The 16,672-nt window shown below is 57.6% G+C and overlaps 1 protein-coding gene across 1 annotated transcript; it reads right to left on the bottom strand.

Annotated features, from left to right (window-relative positions):
• Positions 1–292: 292 nt before the first annotated feature.
• Positions 293–8,488, bottom strand: PRDM12 (PR/SET domain 12). The gene is made up of 5 exons (XM_064393888.1): positions 8,221–8,488; positions 7,239–7,429; positions 6,125–6,280; positions 2,590–2,701; positions 293–1,684 (listed from the first exon to the last, which is right to left on the bottom strand). The coding sequence occupies exons 1-5, from the start codon at positions 8,432–8,434 to the stop codon at positions 1,302–1,304; spliced, it is 1,056 nt and encodes a 351-aa protein (XP_064249958.1). The 5' UTR covers positions 8,435–8,488; the 3' UTR covers positions 293–1,301.
• Positions 8,489–16,672: the final 8,184 nt, after the last annotated feature.

The raw sequence follows: 16,672 nt of genomic DNA, 5'->3' as shown, positions 1-16,672 counted from the left end.
GGGCTTTTTTCCCCTCCCAGATGCACTTTGTGGTCCAACAGATGACACCACATCTCCTCACTCACAAATTGTTGTGGTAGTTAAGACCTTCACTCACAACACCCACATCCTTCCCCTGGCACATAAAATAAAGCTGTCCATGCAATCCCTCTTCTAAATGATAAATGTTCCAAGTAATTTTTATTTAGAATACAAGAGAGGTACAAATGTATTTACACTGTGTACATATACAATCAAATAATATATAATATCAAAGTCTTGTAAATAATGTTTACATAAATATTTACAAAGTTAAAGTGACAGTTGGGGTTTTTTTTCCTTTTGTTTTTGTTTATTTTCTTCTGGAAGTGAAACACGGTTTGTGAGAACTTTATACATCTTAGACTTATAATTAATATTAGAATACCTTTTTTTTTTTTTTTTTTTTTTTAATATTTATGGTACACAGCTCTCCTCCGCAGTGTGGGGACTCCAGAGGGCGCTTAGAGTTGTCCTTGGGGACAGAGCTGGCCCGGGGACAGGTTTTCCTCTGTCCCCAGAGGGCAGTAGCAGTTCCAACCAAAATGTTCCTTCACAGCTGGGAAAGGGATGGGGAGAAGAGCTGCCAGGGCTGGAACAGGCACAGCCCGGCAGAGCTCAGCATTCCCACAAAACCTGCCCGTGGATGGGCATTCCCAGCTGGCACGGTGTCCCCTGTGCCCACAGCATGGCTTGGAGCGGTGACAGACCCCAGTGCAAGGCTCTGGCTGGAGCAGGGCGGGCAGAGGGGGCTTAGGTGCAGGAAAATGCAAATGTTCACTAACTCGGGGCTCCCGAGCACGGAAAGGTGTCCCTTGGAAGGAGCCACTGGGGCCAAAGCCACTCCTGGGGCAAACAGGTATGACTGGGGTGGCCGCATCAGGGCTGTGCCAACCTTTCAGTGGGGCACGTCTCTGCTAGAGCAGAGGAGGACGGATAAGAGGAATTTCTCTTTCTACCAAATAATCTGTAGAACCCAGGCATGACTCCTCCAGGTCTGGCTTTTCTGCTCTCCCAGTCCTCCCCAGTGCGCTGGCAAACCCACACAGAACATCCCACTGCATCCCTTCTCCCCTGCCACCCCCTGTGCCACGTCTCCCTGGGGGTGATCCCCCAGAACACAGCTGCAGAGCTGGGGGCTCCCCTCCTGCCTACCCCCAGCCCAAAAACAACCCAACACTCTCCGAGACACAGAGCAGCTCAGCCAAGGGCCTTCCCCCCAGTTCATTGCATGTCTCAGCACCAGTCTTTGCTGTCCCAAATCCCGCTGCCGCACCGGGGCTTCACAGCACCATGGTGGGGATGTGGTGGGCCAGGGAGGCAGGGTGGGGCACGGGCAGGGCGGGCGAGTGAGCCTGCAGGGAGGCGTTGGGGGGCCGGTGGCGGGCGCTTTTCTGGTGCGCCCGCAGCCCTGCGAGCTGGGAGTAGGCACTTTGGCACACCTGGCACTTGTAGGGCCGCTCGCCCGTGTGCAGGCGGACGTGGTTGCGGAGGGTGGAGGACTGGCTGAAGCGGCGGTTGCAGAAGCGGCACACGAAGGGCTTGTCCAGCGTGTGGATGCGCATGTGGGAGCGCAGGTTGCTGCGGGAGTTGAAGCCGCGGTGGCAGATGACGCAGCGCATGCGCCCCGTCGTGCTGGCCCCCGTCTCCACCGCGTGGAAGTCCTCTGGGGACGACAGGAGACAGTCAGGCGCTGCCCTCCAGCACAGCAGCTCACCCCACCCCAATTCCCTGGGGTGCTGGGTGCCCTGGAAAGCCCCCCCACTTGCTGCTGAGGTCACCTGTCCTGGGCAGACTGGCATCCAGGCTGGCTCTTAGGATTTTGGGATGCAGCCAGTGCTGGGAATGGGCTCAGTCAGATTTAGGTAAGGGGGTCATTCAAGCTGAGCTGAATGAATCCCTTATAATGGACACAAACCAAATTTTCCCCTCCCTGGGCTGCAGCAGAGCTGGAGGAGGTGGGTGCAGGAACTCTCAGGAAACCCAGCCATGCTGTCAGCTCCTGCCCCAGTCCCAGCTTCTCCCCTCGCTCTGCTGGGCTCAGACACGGCTCTCTGAGAGTGGGGATCAGAGACAGGGAGCACAGAAGTGGCTCCAAACATAGCCTGAGCTCTGCTGTGCCACAGAGAAACACCTCTGGGAGCCACTGAGACAAGCGGAGAGCAAAAGGCCAAGGAGAGAGAACCCTTCTGTGTTGGTGATTAAGATCCCTTAAATGCAGAGTGGGGATGTAGAGGCTGCATCCGCTTGGTGTTTCATGGATTGTTGGGGCTGCCTTGCACTCACACCCTGCGCTGCTCCTCCCTGCCTGGCAGGGTCAGGCAGCGACTGCCAACACCCCACCAGCAGCAGCCGTGGGCAAACAGGCCCGGAGGCATCGCCCTGAGTTACTGAGGACCTGCTCAAGCTGTGTGGATCATTTCATAGTCCCTGTGCTTGTCCACAGGGAACTGGAATATCTGACATACCCCTGGGATGCCCCTGCCTTGTGCTTGCCCAACGGCCTCAGAGCTGGGCGCAGGGTGAGCAGGCAGGGATGCTGCACCCTTGGCTCTTTCTGATGTTACCTACCATGTTTGTTCTTCTTCTGCTCCTCTTCCAGCCCTGGCACACCTGGGATGCCCAGGAAGGTGTTGTGGGAGTTCCCGTACCAGACCAGCAGCTCTTGGTCTGGAGGAATCATCTAGAAAGAGATAAAGGATTGTTGGGAGGGGTGATGAACATCCATCCCTGCACTGATCCATTCAGACCTACCCTGGCTGTGCCCCATTTCTGTGAGACCCTGCTGCCACCTGGGACCTGCCAGCAGTCCCCAGCACCCACAGGCAGGCACGGAACAGCCCAGGACGCAGCACTGGAGGTGATGGCACAGCTCAGCACCAGCACAAACCCGCTCCAGGCTCTCCCCCAAGCAGGGATACAAACATGTTTATGGGCAAATATGCAGCTGCAGAGCACAGGGGCAGATCTGGAGTCTCCGGAGTGCAGGACCCAGAGGTCCCAGCAGCTCAGGGAGACCAGGATGGGGAGCACAGAGACATGGAGAAATAAACCATTTGTGGAGCCACAACCAGCACGAGTGACAGAGACTAAAGCACGGAGCTGGGACACGGAGCCCCAGCTCAAGGCTCCAGCAGAGCATTTTCTCTTTGGACAGAGCCATCAGCACCCTCCAGCTGCAGGGCACAGGCAGCATCCCCCACCCAGCCGTGCCAGGGCTGATTTTAGAAGGTGGAAATGCAGATCTGTCAGCAAAGGGCTCATGAGCCCGCGGAGCAGAGGAGAGCTCGGGGCTGCTGTCAGAGACCATGGCTCAGGTGTGAAATGCTGCTTATATCCCCCACCAAAACTGCCATGCCTGCAACAACCCAAGGACAGCCACGGGAGCAGGGCAGGGGTTTTGCCTCATCCACGCTCCCGTTTCCCTGCAGTGATGGCACTTCTCCTGTCCCTGCTGTTCCTGTCGTGTTCCTGCATGGCCGGGGCGAGCGGCCAGGAAACGCCGCTCACGGCTGCCCTCGTGCAGCTGGGAAGATGGATCCCCTCAGACCAGTTCAAACAACACTAATAACAACATCACTTCATAGAAAAATACGTATTTTCCCTAGCAGTCCCTACTGTTAAGAACCTAATTTAGAAATAGGAACGTTCTGCGTATTGGAGGATCATTTTCTGTACACTGGGCATGTTAGATTCAAGTAATACAGCATCCACATGAAACACAGATGCTAAGTTCAATCACCTCAGCACTAAAAATATGTTGAATTTAAAGCATCTGAAATCAATAGGAATTTGACTTCATGTCTTTGTCCCTCTGCATAAAGACCACACTGGGCTGCAGAGGAGGAATTTGGGAGGCAGAGGAAGCCAATATCCTTTTGCATCCCAAATCAATGATAGTTTCTTGGCGTTGTTTACTCTTAACAGAAAATTAGACATTTTTAATACAAGCAAATATAATATTGCTGAAAGGAAAAAGCAATCTGCATGGGTGCATACATGGGTGTGTGGTTTTTTTCTGCTGAAGCTGCTGCAGCCACACCAGCAGCAGATGAGCACCCATGTGCATACACCCCAAAGCAAATTCAAATTGTCCCCCAGGAATCTTGTGGCCTTCAGATCATAGGCCAAAACTTTCTGCCTTCATTTTATTTTCCAGCAACAGCAACTTTGTGTTGCTGAGAAAGAGGATGGGAAAGACAAATCAGCAAATACGGGGAGGAATGGGCAAAATGCATTAAAATATGTAAGGTAAATAGGGCAAAAAAGGCACCAAATCAATGTGGTTTTTTGGCATGTTGGTGAGAAAGGCATCCAAAGAGATGGATCCCTGGCTGGGAAACCACCAGGGCTGGTAGGGGCTGGAAGGTGACAATGGCTATGCATGGACACCTCTGGTGCTGAGCAGGGCAGCGTTTAAGTTCAGGCCAGCATGTGCGTGTCCTGCTGAGCCTGGGGAGCAGTGTGACAGCAGGACCCTTCATGCCCACCTCCTCCCACACATCACTTGGAGTTCTGCACTCTCATTGTCTTAAATTCACTGCTTGTGCCAAGGGAATTAAAATCATCCTGCTCCACTGCTCACTGCTTCAGCCCTAGGAGCGAGCCCACAGCTGGATCATGGCTATACCCAAATATTCACTCACCCACCCTCTCTTCTGTGCCTGCACAAGGTGTAAAAACCACAGCTGTGTTCCTAATTACACCACGGCTACTGGAATTATTTTACTTATTTGCATAATTTAAGAACAGTAGTAAAAAGTACTTAAGGTGCTGTCACAACAGGCACAACTACCCACAGGAGTATCAGGTCTTAAAACTAGAAACACCTGAAACCTGTTGTCCAGCATGAGAACAGCAAGGAAGCGCTTGGAGCTCTTGGGAAAGGTGGCAGAGCCCAAAGGGTACTCTCCAGGGGAGAAGAGAATATCTGATTCTCTTCCTACCCACCCATTCTCCTTTGCCACCCCGCGGCAGCAATCCCTAACCCAGCCCTGCTGTGGTCGTGTGCCATGGAGCATTTGGGTTTGTGCTCCTCCATGAGCCAGTGCAGGATCCTGGACAGATCCGGAGCACTGCCTGTGCCCACGGAGACAGCAGGCACTCATGGTCATTCCCAGCTGAGACCCTCTCCCAGCTGGAAACACTCCTCAGGTGACACTGGACCCAATACTGGGGCAGCACAATCCCACAGTGCTGGTCTGGGAAGGACAGGGATGGACAAGTCCCCTCTTGTGACTCTTTAAGCCAAAGCTGCTGCTCAGGGCCATCTCCCTGAGCCACCACCTTTCTCCACCTGCAACAGCGTTGGGTTATGGGGACACTGCCCATAAGCAGGGCTGGTCCCCACCACCACCCTGCTCTGGCACTGTGTGATTTGTCACCAATAATGCCGGGGAGCCAGACACCCACCTCCATCCCAGAGGCTCCTGCAGGGAGCTGTGGGCACCTTCAGCCGTCACCCCTCTGCACAGCAGTCTGTGCCACCCCGGGACCCTGCCCCTGCTCCTGTGCACACCAGCACAGACCAGCACTTCATGCAGGAGCACAGGGATGAGGGGGCAGCAAGAGCCCTTCCCCACAGTGTACGGCCCAGGGCAGAACTGCACCAGCACCACTCCCTGCCCTCTCCATGGCTCCCTGCTCCCTGCACAGCCAGAGTGATCCCCAGGCAAAGCAGTGCGGAGTCAGGCACAGCCTGTGCTCAGCACCTGGGTTTCACAGAACCCCCCAAACTTAACTTTACCTTGCTGTAAAGAAGCAGGTTCTACACAAAATCCCACTTTTTCAATAGAGCATCCAAGCCATGTCCTTGCCCAAAGCCCCATATGGGCCAGAATTGCAGCTCTTTTCATGCTTTACACCCCAAACAAGGATCTACTCTTGCCCTGTTCAACACACATCACTTCATGAGTCAACAGAAAGAGGGCAGAGGGGAGAAGAACCTTTACTACCCCCCTGAAGCCCATGCAATGGCCCTTCCCTGTGGTTTCTACCTCTGCTGCTGGATTTGAGTGCCAAGGATGGAAAAGCTGCCGTGTCCTTCCACAGACACCCCACCAACAACCCAAAAAACAAGGGAGGGAGAGTCTTCAGCCCCCCTTACCTCAATGGCCTTGTAGAAGATGCTGTTCCCGATCTGGACCACCTCGAGGTTCTGCTCCTGCTCGTTCCGTGCACATTTGATGTAGGTCATCCAGCTGCGGTGATCCTCCTGGCTGGCGTCGATGAAGTACCTCACTGTGCCGTCCTCGTTGAACACCTGAGGGCAGAGAGCACTTGGTAGCAATGCTGCCCTCGCAGTGGGCTGAGCCCCTCCACCTCCTGCCTCTGGGATAAAGCCCTGGACAGGGACAAGCTCAAAACCTCGGGGCTGAGATCCTGACAGCAGCCAGGAGATGCTGAGCCCTTCCTGCCTGTGGTGCTGGACTGCAGCAGGGCTGAGAAATGTGCCCTGCTCTCACTGGCACGGCTGGTCCTGCCAGCCCCCATGTCCCTGGATAACCCAGCTGCCTTCCTCAATCTCCCTTCTCATCAGAGCCCCCCGGCAGCTCAGCCCTCGAGGAAGGGGCTGTTCAGCATCCTGCAGCTGCCATGGGAGCGGGAGAATCCCTGCGTGGAGGGGAAAGGTGCATGCCAGGCCTGGAAAGATGCTTAGCAGGGTGCCAAAAAAGATGAGGCAAGTTTCTGTTAGGCAGAAAATTACAATAATAATTAACAATAATTAAGTATTGCAGGTCTGAGTCAAGCAGATTAAAAAATAGGAAAACTCTCCCTACTGGCTGTGCATATTTGCAAAATGTTCTGGCATCTCAGATTCCCCCAAACTCCACAGTTTCATTCGGGATTAACCTCGCCAGGGCTGGGGCAAAGCAAGGAGCAAGGAACAGGGCAGAGCTGTTTTTGTCCACTGTGGTCAGTGCAGGCAGCAACCAGTCGGGTGTTCCAGCAGGACAGGATGGGCAGGGCAGGGTGTGATTCGCCTGCACGGACACGAGCAACAGCATTTCGGGGCTCCTCTGTGGGCTGGCTGCGCCCCGAGGGCTGGGGAAACCTCATCCTTCTCCTGCAAGGGGTTCCTAAACCCACCTGCCCAGATATATGTATGAATGGGGAAACTGAGGCACAAGGATGGTGCCCAAGCACGGGACAGAGCCCCAGAACCCCATCCCTGCTTCTCCCCAGACCAGCCGGGGCTCGGGGTTCGGGGCGTTCGTTACCTCCCACATGAGGTTGTTGTTCTTGCACAGGTCCACATGTTCGGGGGAGATGACCCTGCCCGTGAACGGCCCCATCTCGGTGCCAGCCTTGATCCAAGTCTTGGAGAATATGCCGAGCCCTTCCCCGGGGATGGAGCTCTGGGCGATTATCACTTCCGACGGCAGCACCAGGCTGGAGAGCTTCTGCACCTCTGCGAGGGGGGAGACCGGCTCAGAAAGGGACAGGGGTGGGGGAGAGGGGGGAGACCGGGGCGGCGGGGACCCCGCCCAACCCCGGCCCCAGCCCAGACCCCGGGGCTGAGCCTTTTAAACGCCCAACCGGGCTCCCACAAAGCGGTACAAGGTTTCCCCCGGGGCATTGAGGAGGTACCTGGGAAAAGCATCCCGGGCTGGGCGAGGGAGCGGGGCTGGGAAAGGAGGTTAAATGGTGTCTATTTCGGCCCATCCAGCAATTTGTCATGCTGTTAAAGTGATCTGCATTCATTAAACTCAACTAGAAAGAAATTGCTAATTCTAAATTCATTAGTCCTTTAGGAATGCTGTAGCGGTACATTGTGCCTGAATGGCGCGAGGGCTTGTTTAAAAGGGCCCAGGAATTCCTCTTACAAAATGGGGAGATGAGATGGTTGACATATCGTGAATGGAAATGGAATTAGCCTTCATGGTAAATTAAGAGAGGAACAGAAATCCGAGAGGGGGAAAAGGGAGCTGGGACGCCCCGGCGATGCCGGGGCGAGAGAAAAGATATTGTCCCGGGCGGCTGAATGCGGGACGGCCCCGGCCCCCCCAGCCCGCGGTTTAAGTGGGAACTTTCTCAGGTCAAGCCCAAGTTAACCAAATGAATTTAAAGCCCTTTTCCCCCAGTCCCACGCCTGGGGAGAGCGGCGCGCCGGGACCGCATCCCGCCGCCGGACTCGGGAGCCGGCCCGGGGCCGCTGGGGGAAACCGGGGGGATCGGGGAGGCTCCGGGGGGGTCACTCACCTCCGGAGAAGGACTGAGCCAGGACTTCGGCCGTGAAGGCTGTCTTGGGGCTGCTCTTCTCCTCGAAGAGCTGCTCGCCCAGGACGTTTCTCCAGCGGCCGTAGAGGAAGCTGTGCAGGATGTCGGAGGTGATCACCTCGGCCAGCGAGAGCCCCTGCGGCTTCAGCCCAGGCTTGAGGACCAGGGCCTCGGCGGGCAGCACCGAGCCCATCATGGGGGCGAGGCGGCGGGGCCGAGCGCGACGGGGCCGGGCGCGGCGGGCGGTGGGCGGCGGGCTGGGCTCCGTTCGGCTCGGCGGCTCCCGCCCGGCTATATATGAGCTTCATTGACCCTCCTAATTGGTTATTAATGACCTCCCTGACGTTGGCGGAGAGACTGGGGCTGCCGGAGCGAGGCGAGCCGTCGGAGCCCCCCCCCTCCCATCTCCTCCTTCCCTCCCCTCCCGGGGGTGGGGTGGCTGGAGGGAGGGAGGGACACGGCGAGCACACACACGCACACGCACACACATACACAAACACACAAACACACACACAGGACACACACACACACATATACACACACCGATGCACACACACGCACCGGCTCGTCCCCCGCACCTCCCGGCCCGGGCAAACCCAAACCCGGGCACCTGCCCCGGGCACGGCAGAACAGCAGCGAAACGGGCAGAAATGTCCCCGCCGGTGTCCCACGGACGGGGCACACCCTCGGGCACGGTCCCGCTCCCCACCTGGCCCCGCGCTCGTTTTGGGACTGAAACGCTGCGCTTTGGGGCCATTGAACACCACAACGAAATCGGCGGCCCCGAGCCCGACAGCTCCCGGTGCTCGGCGGCGTTTGGCCCTCGCAGCCCCAGGGGAACGGGCTGAGGCTCCCGCAGCTGGCCCCGACCGTGCTCGGCTCCCCGCTGCCCCCCGCACCCCCGGCTTTCCCGGCCGGGACCGGCAGCACCGGGAGGCTGCGGCGCTGCTCCCCCAAATACCGGGAGAGGGTCCCCAAGCACGGCCAGGGTGGGACGCGCTCCCGGGGCTGATCCCGGCTTGACCCCGAGGCAGGGCTCGCCCGGCTGCCGCCACCAGCCCGGCCGGTCCCCGATGCCACATCCCAGTGGGAATTGTGCCCAGGTGTGGACTGGGGAGCGCTCGTGGATCCCCCGGCTCCCTGCAATCGCAACCATGTCCCGCCGGGTTCCCCCAGGGCCGGACCCGCTCCCCGGCGAGGCTGCAGCGTCTCCGGGGCTCTGCCGCCGCATCGCCCCGTCCCCGCAGCCGAAGGCATTGCCCGGCCAGCCCCTGCCGAGCCCAGGAGCTCCGCAGCCACCTCCGCTCCCCGGCAAGGCGGCATCACAGCGGCGCCCCCAAACCCAGCGCTCCCCTCGGGGCCCGAGCTTTGCCGGCTCAGCAAAGGGTTAATCTTCCCCGGATTTAAACCTAGTCCTGCTGTGTCGGAGCTTAGAGCCCTCTCCTTAGCCTTGTTCTTTTGATTTTCATGGGGACGAGGGGCTGTAAAGGGCTGCGGGAAGAAGGCTGGCCCCCCAAGATCCTCAGGCGCTCAAAGGCCGGTTCCCGCACCCCGGGGTCCCGGGAAGCCCCTCCGGGTCCCACCGTGCCCGGAGCAGCCCGGCCTCTCCCCTGGGTGGGTGTCCTACAGGGTGAAGCTGTGGGGTGTCTTCTTGCCCCGGGTGAAATGATGCTACAACCCATGTGCAATTATTTCTATTAATCCAATCAAGAAGCAGCGCAGATGTCAGGAACCCACCCAAAGCTGCGCTTACTTTCGGGTCTTCTCCCGGCGAGAGGCAGCGCTGTCCTGGAAAGGGGATCTTAACAACCTGCCAGGGATTGGTTTGGGGTTTAATAAGCATAAAAAATAAGTTTATTCTGTTTTTCTGGACTTTGACTAGAGGAGCCGTCAGAATGTTTCAGCCTTCTAAACATAACGCATCAGGTGGAAAGGTTCCCAACACCGGCTCACTCCAGCCGCTGAGGCAAGCCAGTCATGGGATTGCTTTTTTTATTTATTTATTTTCATTCCCGTTTCCCCAGGAAAACCCTTCAACCTTCAAGTTATCCCGGGACAAAAAAAAAATAATGGATGCTCTTGAACCCCCCGCGGCTCCGGTGCGGGCTGCGCTGAACCCCGCTCCCGGCTGCGGGGGCTCGGCGGTGCGGGGGGGTAGTGGTAGAAAAAGGTGGGGGAAAAAAATTCTTCCATTTTCTACGTGGTTTTAAATATCCCCAGCTGTTTCCCAAAGCTTCTTCCCGGTCCTAGGAAGGTGCTTTGCTGTGTGTTCCCCCCCTTTACCCCCTACTCATTTCTCTTTTTTAATATCGCAGCTATCCCTCCTTTTTAACATTTAAGAGGAAACAAGTTTAATATTCATGGCTGTTAATAGAGAAGGGCCATTATCGCCGCCCCATTGTTCTGAGCCCCGCACAATGCTGCTTGTATTTTCATGTGTATATTCCCAAAGTTCCTTCTGAGCGTTTAGTGAGCACTTTAATATTCATGGGTGTTAATAGAGAAGCCCTCAGTATATTGGCATATTGTTGGGAGGTGTACATATTGGTCTGACTCTGAATAGCCACAGTCCTCTTTTCTTTTGCTCTGTTTTGCAGGGTTGATGGGCCAGGAGTAAATGGGCATTTTTCCCCCCCGTCTCCCCCTTACAGAGAGAACATCTTTATTCCAGTCCCAGACTTTCTGGTTTCCCATTCAGGACCCTCAGAAATAATGTCAGGCAGAAGAAAAGTGGAGCAAATCAATCTTTCATGGTCTTTTTGAGACCAATTTGACATCCATGGACTCTTCTTTTCTTTCACAGCCTACAAGGGGATGGTCAGGATCTGGACAAGGTTGGGGTCTGATGAGGGGAGACATGGGATCATAATGCAGCAAAGAGAGAAAAGAAAAGCAAAACAAGAAAAGATTGCAGGGATGGGGTGATGGAGGAAAAATGAGGGTGAATGACAGTGCAAGAAAGGAGATTAGAGCCCAGCAGCTGCTTTTTGGGGGGCGGGGGGGAGGGGGGAGCTCTCTCCCCTCTTCCAGCCCTTCGCATGAATAGGATTTGAACAGAGCGGAGATTGATTTATAGTTATTGCAGTTGAACATTTATTGCTCTTAAAGAGTGGCGGGGAGAAAAGAGAGAAAAGGGGTTTGAAAAGCTCCTTTCTGTATTAAAGAGGTATCAAATGAAGACTGCTGAGATAATATACAGTGGCCAATGGGAATTTGATTTGCTTTAAAATTTAACTCTTGTGGGGCCGCCGGCGATGGAGCCGGGATGCGGGGATGGAGCCGCCGCTGCCCCGGGCCGCCGCAGCCGCGATCCTTTCCTCAAACCCCGCATTCCCTGCCCGGCTTCGCTGCAAGGTCTGCGGCCGCTCCTGGGCGGCGGGGAAGGGCTGCAGCGCACGAGGGGGATTAGTGCTTCGTTAGTAAAATTTTATATTATTTTAATTTTTTTTTTCCGTAGAGGGTAGAATACAGGAGGGATGCAGAGCTACGAAAATAACCGGCGCGGGGAAGAACGCTTTAGAAGCTGAGTTTTTCTCGCCCTAAAACCGGAGGTTTCTCCTCTCCGGCAGCAGAAACGCGATCGCAGCCGAGTCCCCTCGGGCGCAGAAAGGAGCCCATTGTTCAATGGGGAGAAATACATTTTTAGCGGTGATTGAAAGCTCCCCTCTCGTTTGAACTTTAGAAGAAAGTCCCTGGCAGGGAAGAGCATCCCCCTCCCTCTGCCCCAACATCTGTTTGGAGCAATCCAGGCTCTAGGGCAGAGCCGGGCTCTGCCCCCTCCCAAAGTCATTAAAAAGATATTAGTTGAGCTGAGAAAAGTCCAGCGCAGCCCCCGATCCGGGGTGGGGTGCGGGGGGTGGTATGTGTCATTAAAAACGATTTTGGATTTGCCAGCGCTAATACGAGGCGAAGGTCTGAGTTCAAAAGCCCCCGGCCCCGGCCGCCCCGCCGCGCCCTGCCCGCTGCCCGCCGCCGCGGTGCCCGGAGCCGGCGCGGGGCGGCCCGGCCGACCCCATCACCTGCTCCGTGCGCCCCCCGAGCGCCGGGCAAGGGCGGCGGCGGAGAGCCGGGCCGGGAGCCGGGGCCCTCAGCTGCTCCGGCCGCAGCCTCTGCGCCTCCACGGGCTGCAAATGCCCCGGGAGCCGGAGGGAAAGGGGGGCAGGAGGGATCATCGCGCCCCTGCGGGAGCCGGGGGAGCCGGGGCAGGAGGGATCATCGCACCCCTGCGGCTGCCGCAGGAGCCAGGCGCCTCCGAAGTTGCTAAATGTGTCATTTATTAAAGCATTCAGGGGGCTTTTCTTTGGCGTTTGCTTGCAAACTCACAAAGGCCGAGCTGCTGTTTGGGGGTCTTTTCTGATGGAAAAAGGGCTCGGAGACCCCCGGCACAAAAGAAATCCTGGCAGTGCTTTCAATGGCCAGGACTCAATGAGGGGGACCCTGCGCGGAGCGGGCGGGGGCGAGGGGCCGCCCGGTGCTGCCTGAAAGGCAGGCCTGAATGTAATGGGGAGATCTGCGTTTATTTGTTGGGATCACATTTAATTAGCTTAGTACAACCCTTGAAAGACAAAGGGACCTCAATCTGGATCCAATCTGAAGCTCGTTTGGAGAGCGAGGGCTCCTGGAAAAGTCAAAAGAGAGAAAGGAGAAAGAAAAGGGAGGCTGGGAGAGAAAGGGGCTGGGGGCCCAGCCAGGTGACTGGCACGCGTGAAACAAGGGGGCCTTTTGGGCACAAGGCAGGGCTCAAAAGGGAGGGAGGAAAATAGCCTCTTCCTCAGGTTTTACCTACTTAAACCCCCTGAAGGGGCTGGAGCTGAAAAGCCTCAATGGGGGCTAAGGAGGCTGCAAAGCAAACAGCAGCGCTGGAGAGGGGCTCGGGGCCTGCCGCCGCAGCAGTTGGTGACACTCGGTTATGGGAATGTGCCCAAATGTTACCTGCGCCCGGGAGCGCTCCGCCGGCGGGGCAGGCAGCGCGGCAGGACAAGGCGAGGACAAGGCGATGCCCAGGGTGAGCCCGGGCTCAGGGGGGCCGGCGGATCCTCGGCGTGCTCCCTCTCTAGGGTGGGACTTCCCACCTGTGCCTTCGCCCGCCGCACGCAGCACCCCTGCATCGTCACTGGGAGCTTCAGAGGGGCCGTGGCTGGGCTGGGACACCCGGGAGGGGTCCCCATGGGTGCACCCCTTGTTTCAGAGCAGCCCCCGGCGTTCCCCATCCCATGCCAACACAGGGCACAGGGTGAGGAGGATGCGCTGCCACCTGGCCACGGGCAAAAAGAGAGCGACCATGCCCAAGGTGCCACATCCATGGATGGAGCTGAATGGCCCCTTGTCTCCCTCCAAACCGCGCACTGCCAACGTGTCCCTGCTGCCCTCCGAGGGGTTGGGAGGCTCCGGGCACGGAGGGTTTGGGGCGGTGAAGCCGCGACCCTCCCGGTGAACGCTCCGGTGAACGCTGCGGCACCGGGCACGGCAGCCCCGGGAGCCGCGGGCGGATCGCGCTGCTCGGGGAAGGAGCTCTGGGCATTATTTGCCTCCATTTCACTCTGCGGGAGGCCGCGGAGCCGAGCGGAGATGCTGAGTGCTCTCCCCTGCGCTCTCGCTCGCTTCCTTGCCTTTCTTCCCCCCCTTCCTTTCTTTTAAGTATTATTTCCAGGATTGTTTCATGTCACGGCACGCAAGAGCAAGAGGAGGAAAATCACCTTCCCGGCTGCGTCCGAGCTCCAGCGGCCTCGAAAGGGAGCGCGGCCGTGGCGGCTCCTCGGCCGCCTCCGCGGCTCGGCAGCAGGGCCGGTGGCACGGGGCGGCCGGAGGGACAGAGGGGGATGTGACTGCAAAGACAGGAACATCTCTGCGCCTTTTCCTCCCTCCTGGCAGCGATCTGGGGACGGGACAGTCACATCCCACCGATGTCTCTCCCGCATCCCACCAGCGTCTGTCCCACATCCCATCCCTGCTGCAGCGCCAGCTCCGCTCCAGCTGCGGGCTGTGACCGCACAGCGCTGAGACATCGGCCGGGAGAGGGGCCCGAGGGGACGGTGCGGGGCTGTGCGTGAGCCCCTCTGCTCCCCCGCCCTGCTCTGCTGCCCGCAGCCGGGGCCGCGCCGGCCGAGCCTCCCCTGCGGCTGCCGAACCCCCGGGCCGGCTGCACCGGGGGATCGCAGGAACCGGCGGCGGGAGAGGCAGCTGGGGCTGGCAGCACCGGGATTCAGCACCAGCACGGCTTCCCTGCTCCCGGCCCTGCTCCCCGGCTGGGCAGGTGAGCTGTACGTGGAGCCCTGCACGGCAGGTGGGGTTGGGGAATCCTCCGGCAGCTCCTGCCCTTCCCCAGCGCTATTCCCCCCAAAGCAAACAGAGCAGCGGCTCCGGCCTGCCCGTGTAAGGACTCCACGGCAGCAAAGTTCAATATTCCCTGGCGAATGGCCCGGACAGGGAGGCTGCGCTGAGTGACGGCTCCCACAAAGGGCAGGGAGCGTCTAATCCCCGGGACCGGCACCTGCACCCCGGCCCGGCCGGGATTAAAGGGGAGCAAGCCGGGCTCCGCAAAGATCAGAGACTTCATTAGAGCGGCCTTGAAATAGGATTTCCTCAAGTGATAAGGGGCAGGGTAGGAAGATAATCTGGGGGCTGTTGGTACCTGCCCCCACATCACCCCCGGAGATGCTCTTTTGGGTCACCTGCCTTGTACGTGGTGCCCCAGACCTGGAGGGAAGTGGCAGGGCAGATCTGGCACCCTGTGCCCCAAATCCTTCATCCCAGGGATGGCTGGTTCCCCTCTGCCCTCTTCCTCCATCCCCAGCACCCGCTGAGGAGCCGCCCAGACACGGGAGGGGCTCGCTGCCCTCCCGCTGCCCTTGGCTCCGGGGCTGCTCCCTCCTCCTGCCAGCAGACCCGGGAGCTGTGGCTCTTTCAGCTCATCTTCACACCACATAACTCCAATTTCTGCTCATTTCCACCATTAAAATTCTGGAAAGTTTCTTCTGTGTCATTTCCAGCCTTATGCGAGCAGAGAAACGCTGCCTGCCATGGGCACCCTGCACTGCTGCTACCCACAGCAAATCCAGTGAAAAAACCTCCAAACCAGCCGGATGAAGGATGAACAGCTCCCTGCACGGAGCAAACACCCACGTGCTGCATGATAGGACACACTGACACTGCAAGACCCCAATTCCTCACCCTGCAAACACCAACAGCCCTGAAAATCCCCCTGAGAGTGGGAGGGAGCAGGTGGGTTTTGGGGAGAAGCAGCAGTGCAGGTGGGGCCTTGTGAGCATCCACATCCTGTGGGAAAGCTCCATGTTAAACACCAGGAGCTCTCACTCTGATCACGCTGCCCATTACTGTAAATACAGCGTTCCTTTAATGCAATTAAATATTTAATACTTGGAGAAGGGGGAAAAAAAGGTCCCACATCTTGTCTCTTTCAACAGTCATTTCGGTCTAACTTGCAATGGCCATAATGTAGTTTGTTCTCAAATCATGCAAAATTAAAGTATTTTAGTCTATCTCAAAGTTTCCCACTCCTAAAAGAGCCGTTCCTGTTCAGGCTCACCAAACACAGAGCACGGGAGAGCACCAGGGTCATCCTGGACTCAGTGAGATGCTTTAGGGACAGGGTTTTTAGGGCTGCTGCTCAGAAGGGTTTGCAGAAGGCCACAGTTAATGTCTGCCCAGGATTCAGCTCTGCCTGCAGTGGGGTGGGTGCTGCCAGCCTGGGGGGTCCTGTGGGACACGGCCCAGACACCCCACACACCCAGCAAAGCTGTGCTGCTGCAGAAGTGAGATGGATCAATTCTGGGGGAGCAGAACCATCGTGTGCCTGAGCCAAGGACTCTGGAGAGGGGTTGGGGATTTTTGTCAAAGAACAGGGGCTGGGCACCTCCTGCCAGGGCCATTGACTCCAGTCCCACTCTTCCCAAATGCCACACTCTGGAGGCTGAGCCTTCCCCAAACTGAAGGTTTCTCATGGGATCACCTCACTGCCCCTCAGGATTCTGTCCTGGCATGGCCCTGTGCTGGGCTGTGGCTCCCTGCGAGGAGGAAAAGGCTGCACCATCCCCATCACCATTCATGGACCCCAAAGTCCCCAATGTGTCCCACTTTCCAGCTCCTGCCCAGCCCTCAGGGACTGCTCCTGCTCCAGTTCCTGCCAAAGGGACAGACAAACCCTCCCTGCCCCAAAACCCAGCACAGCCAGGGCTTAATCCACATTACCTGGGGTTAAATTTGCTCAGAGCTGAGCAGATTTGGTTCCTCTCCTGGACACCAAGAAAAAGCACCACAGCAGCTTCTGGGCTGCACCACACACCTGAGCCAGGACATGAGGAGCTGCCTGCAGACCCCAGAGTGAAGGGTGAGGGCTGGGAGTGACAATCAGACCAGTCCCAGAACACCTGCATGGACACAGACAGGAGAGCAGCAGGGCTGGAGGAGGGCTTGG

The sequence above is a fragment of the Passer domesticus genome, chromosome 18 (genome assembly GCF_036417665.1).
Source record: "Passer domesticus isolate bPasDom1 chromosome 18, bPasDom1.hap1, whole genome shotgun sequence".
Lineage (NCBI taxonomy): Eukaryota > Metazoa > Chordata > Aves > Passeriformes > Passeridae > Passer > Passer domesticus.
This window is presented reverse-complemented; position numbering and strand designations above follow the sequence as displayed.

What these genes read in the sequence shown, in the direction of transcription:
- PRDM12 (XM_064393888.1), bottom strand. Translation starts at nt 8,434, where the DNA reads ATGATGGGCTCGGTGCTGCCCGCCGAGGCCCTGGTCCTCAAGCCTGGG. An exon ending in GGCTCAGTCCTTCTCCGGAG is followed by an intron (nt 7,430 to 8,220) that starts GTGAGTGACCCC and finishes CCCCCCTCGCAG; the next exon opens with AGGTGCAGAAGCTCTCCAGC. An exon ending in TCTTCTACAAGGCCATTGAG is followed by an intron (nt 2,702 to 6,124) that starts GTAAGGGGGGCT and finishes ATCTCTTTCTAG; the next exon opens with ATGATTCCTCCAGACCAAGA.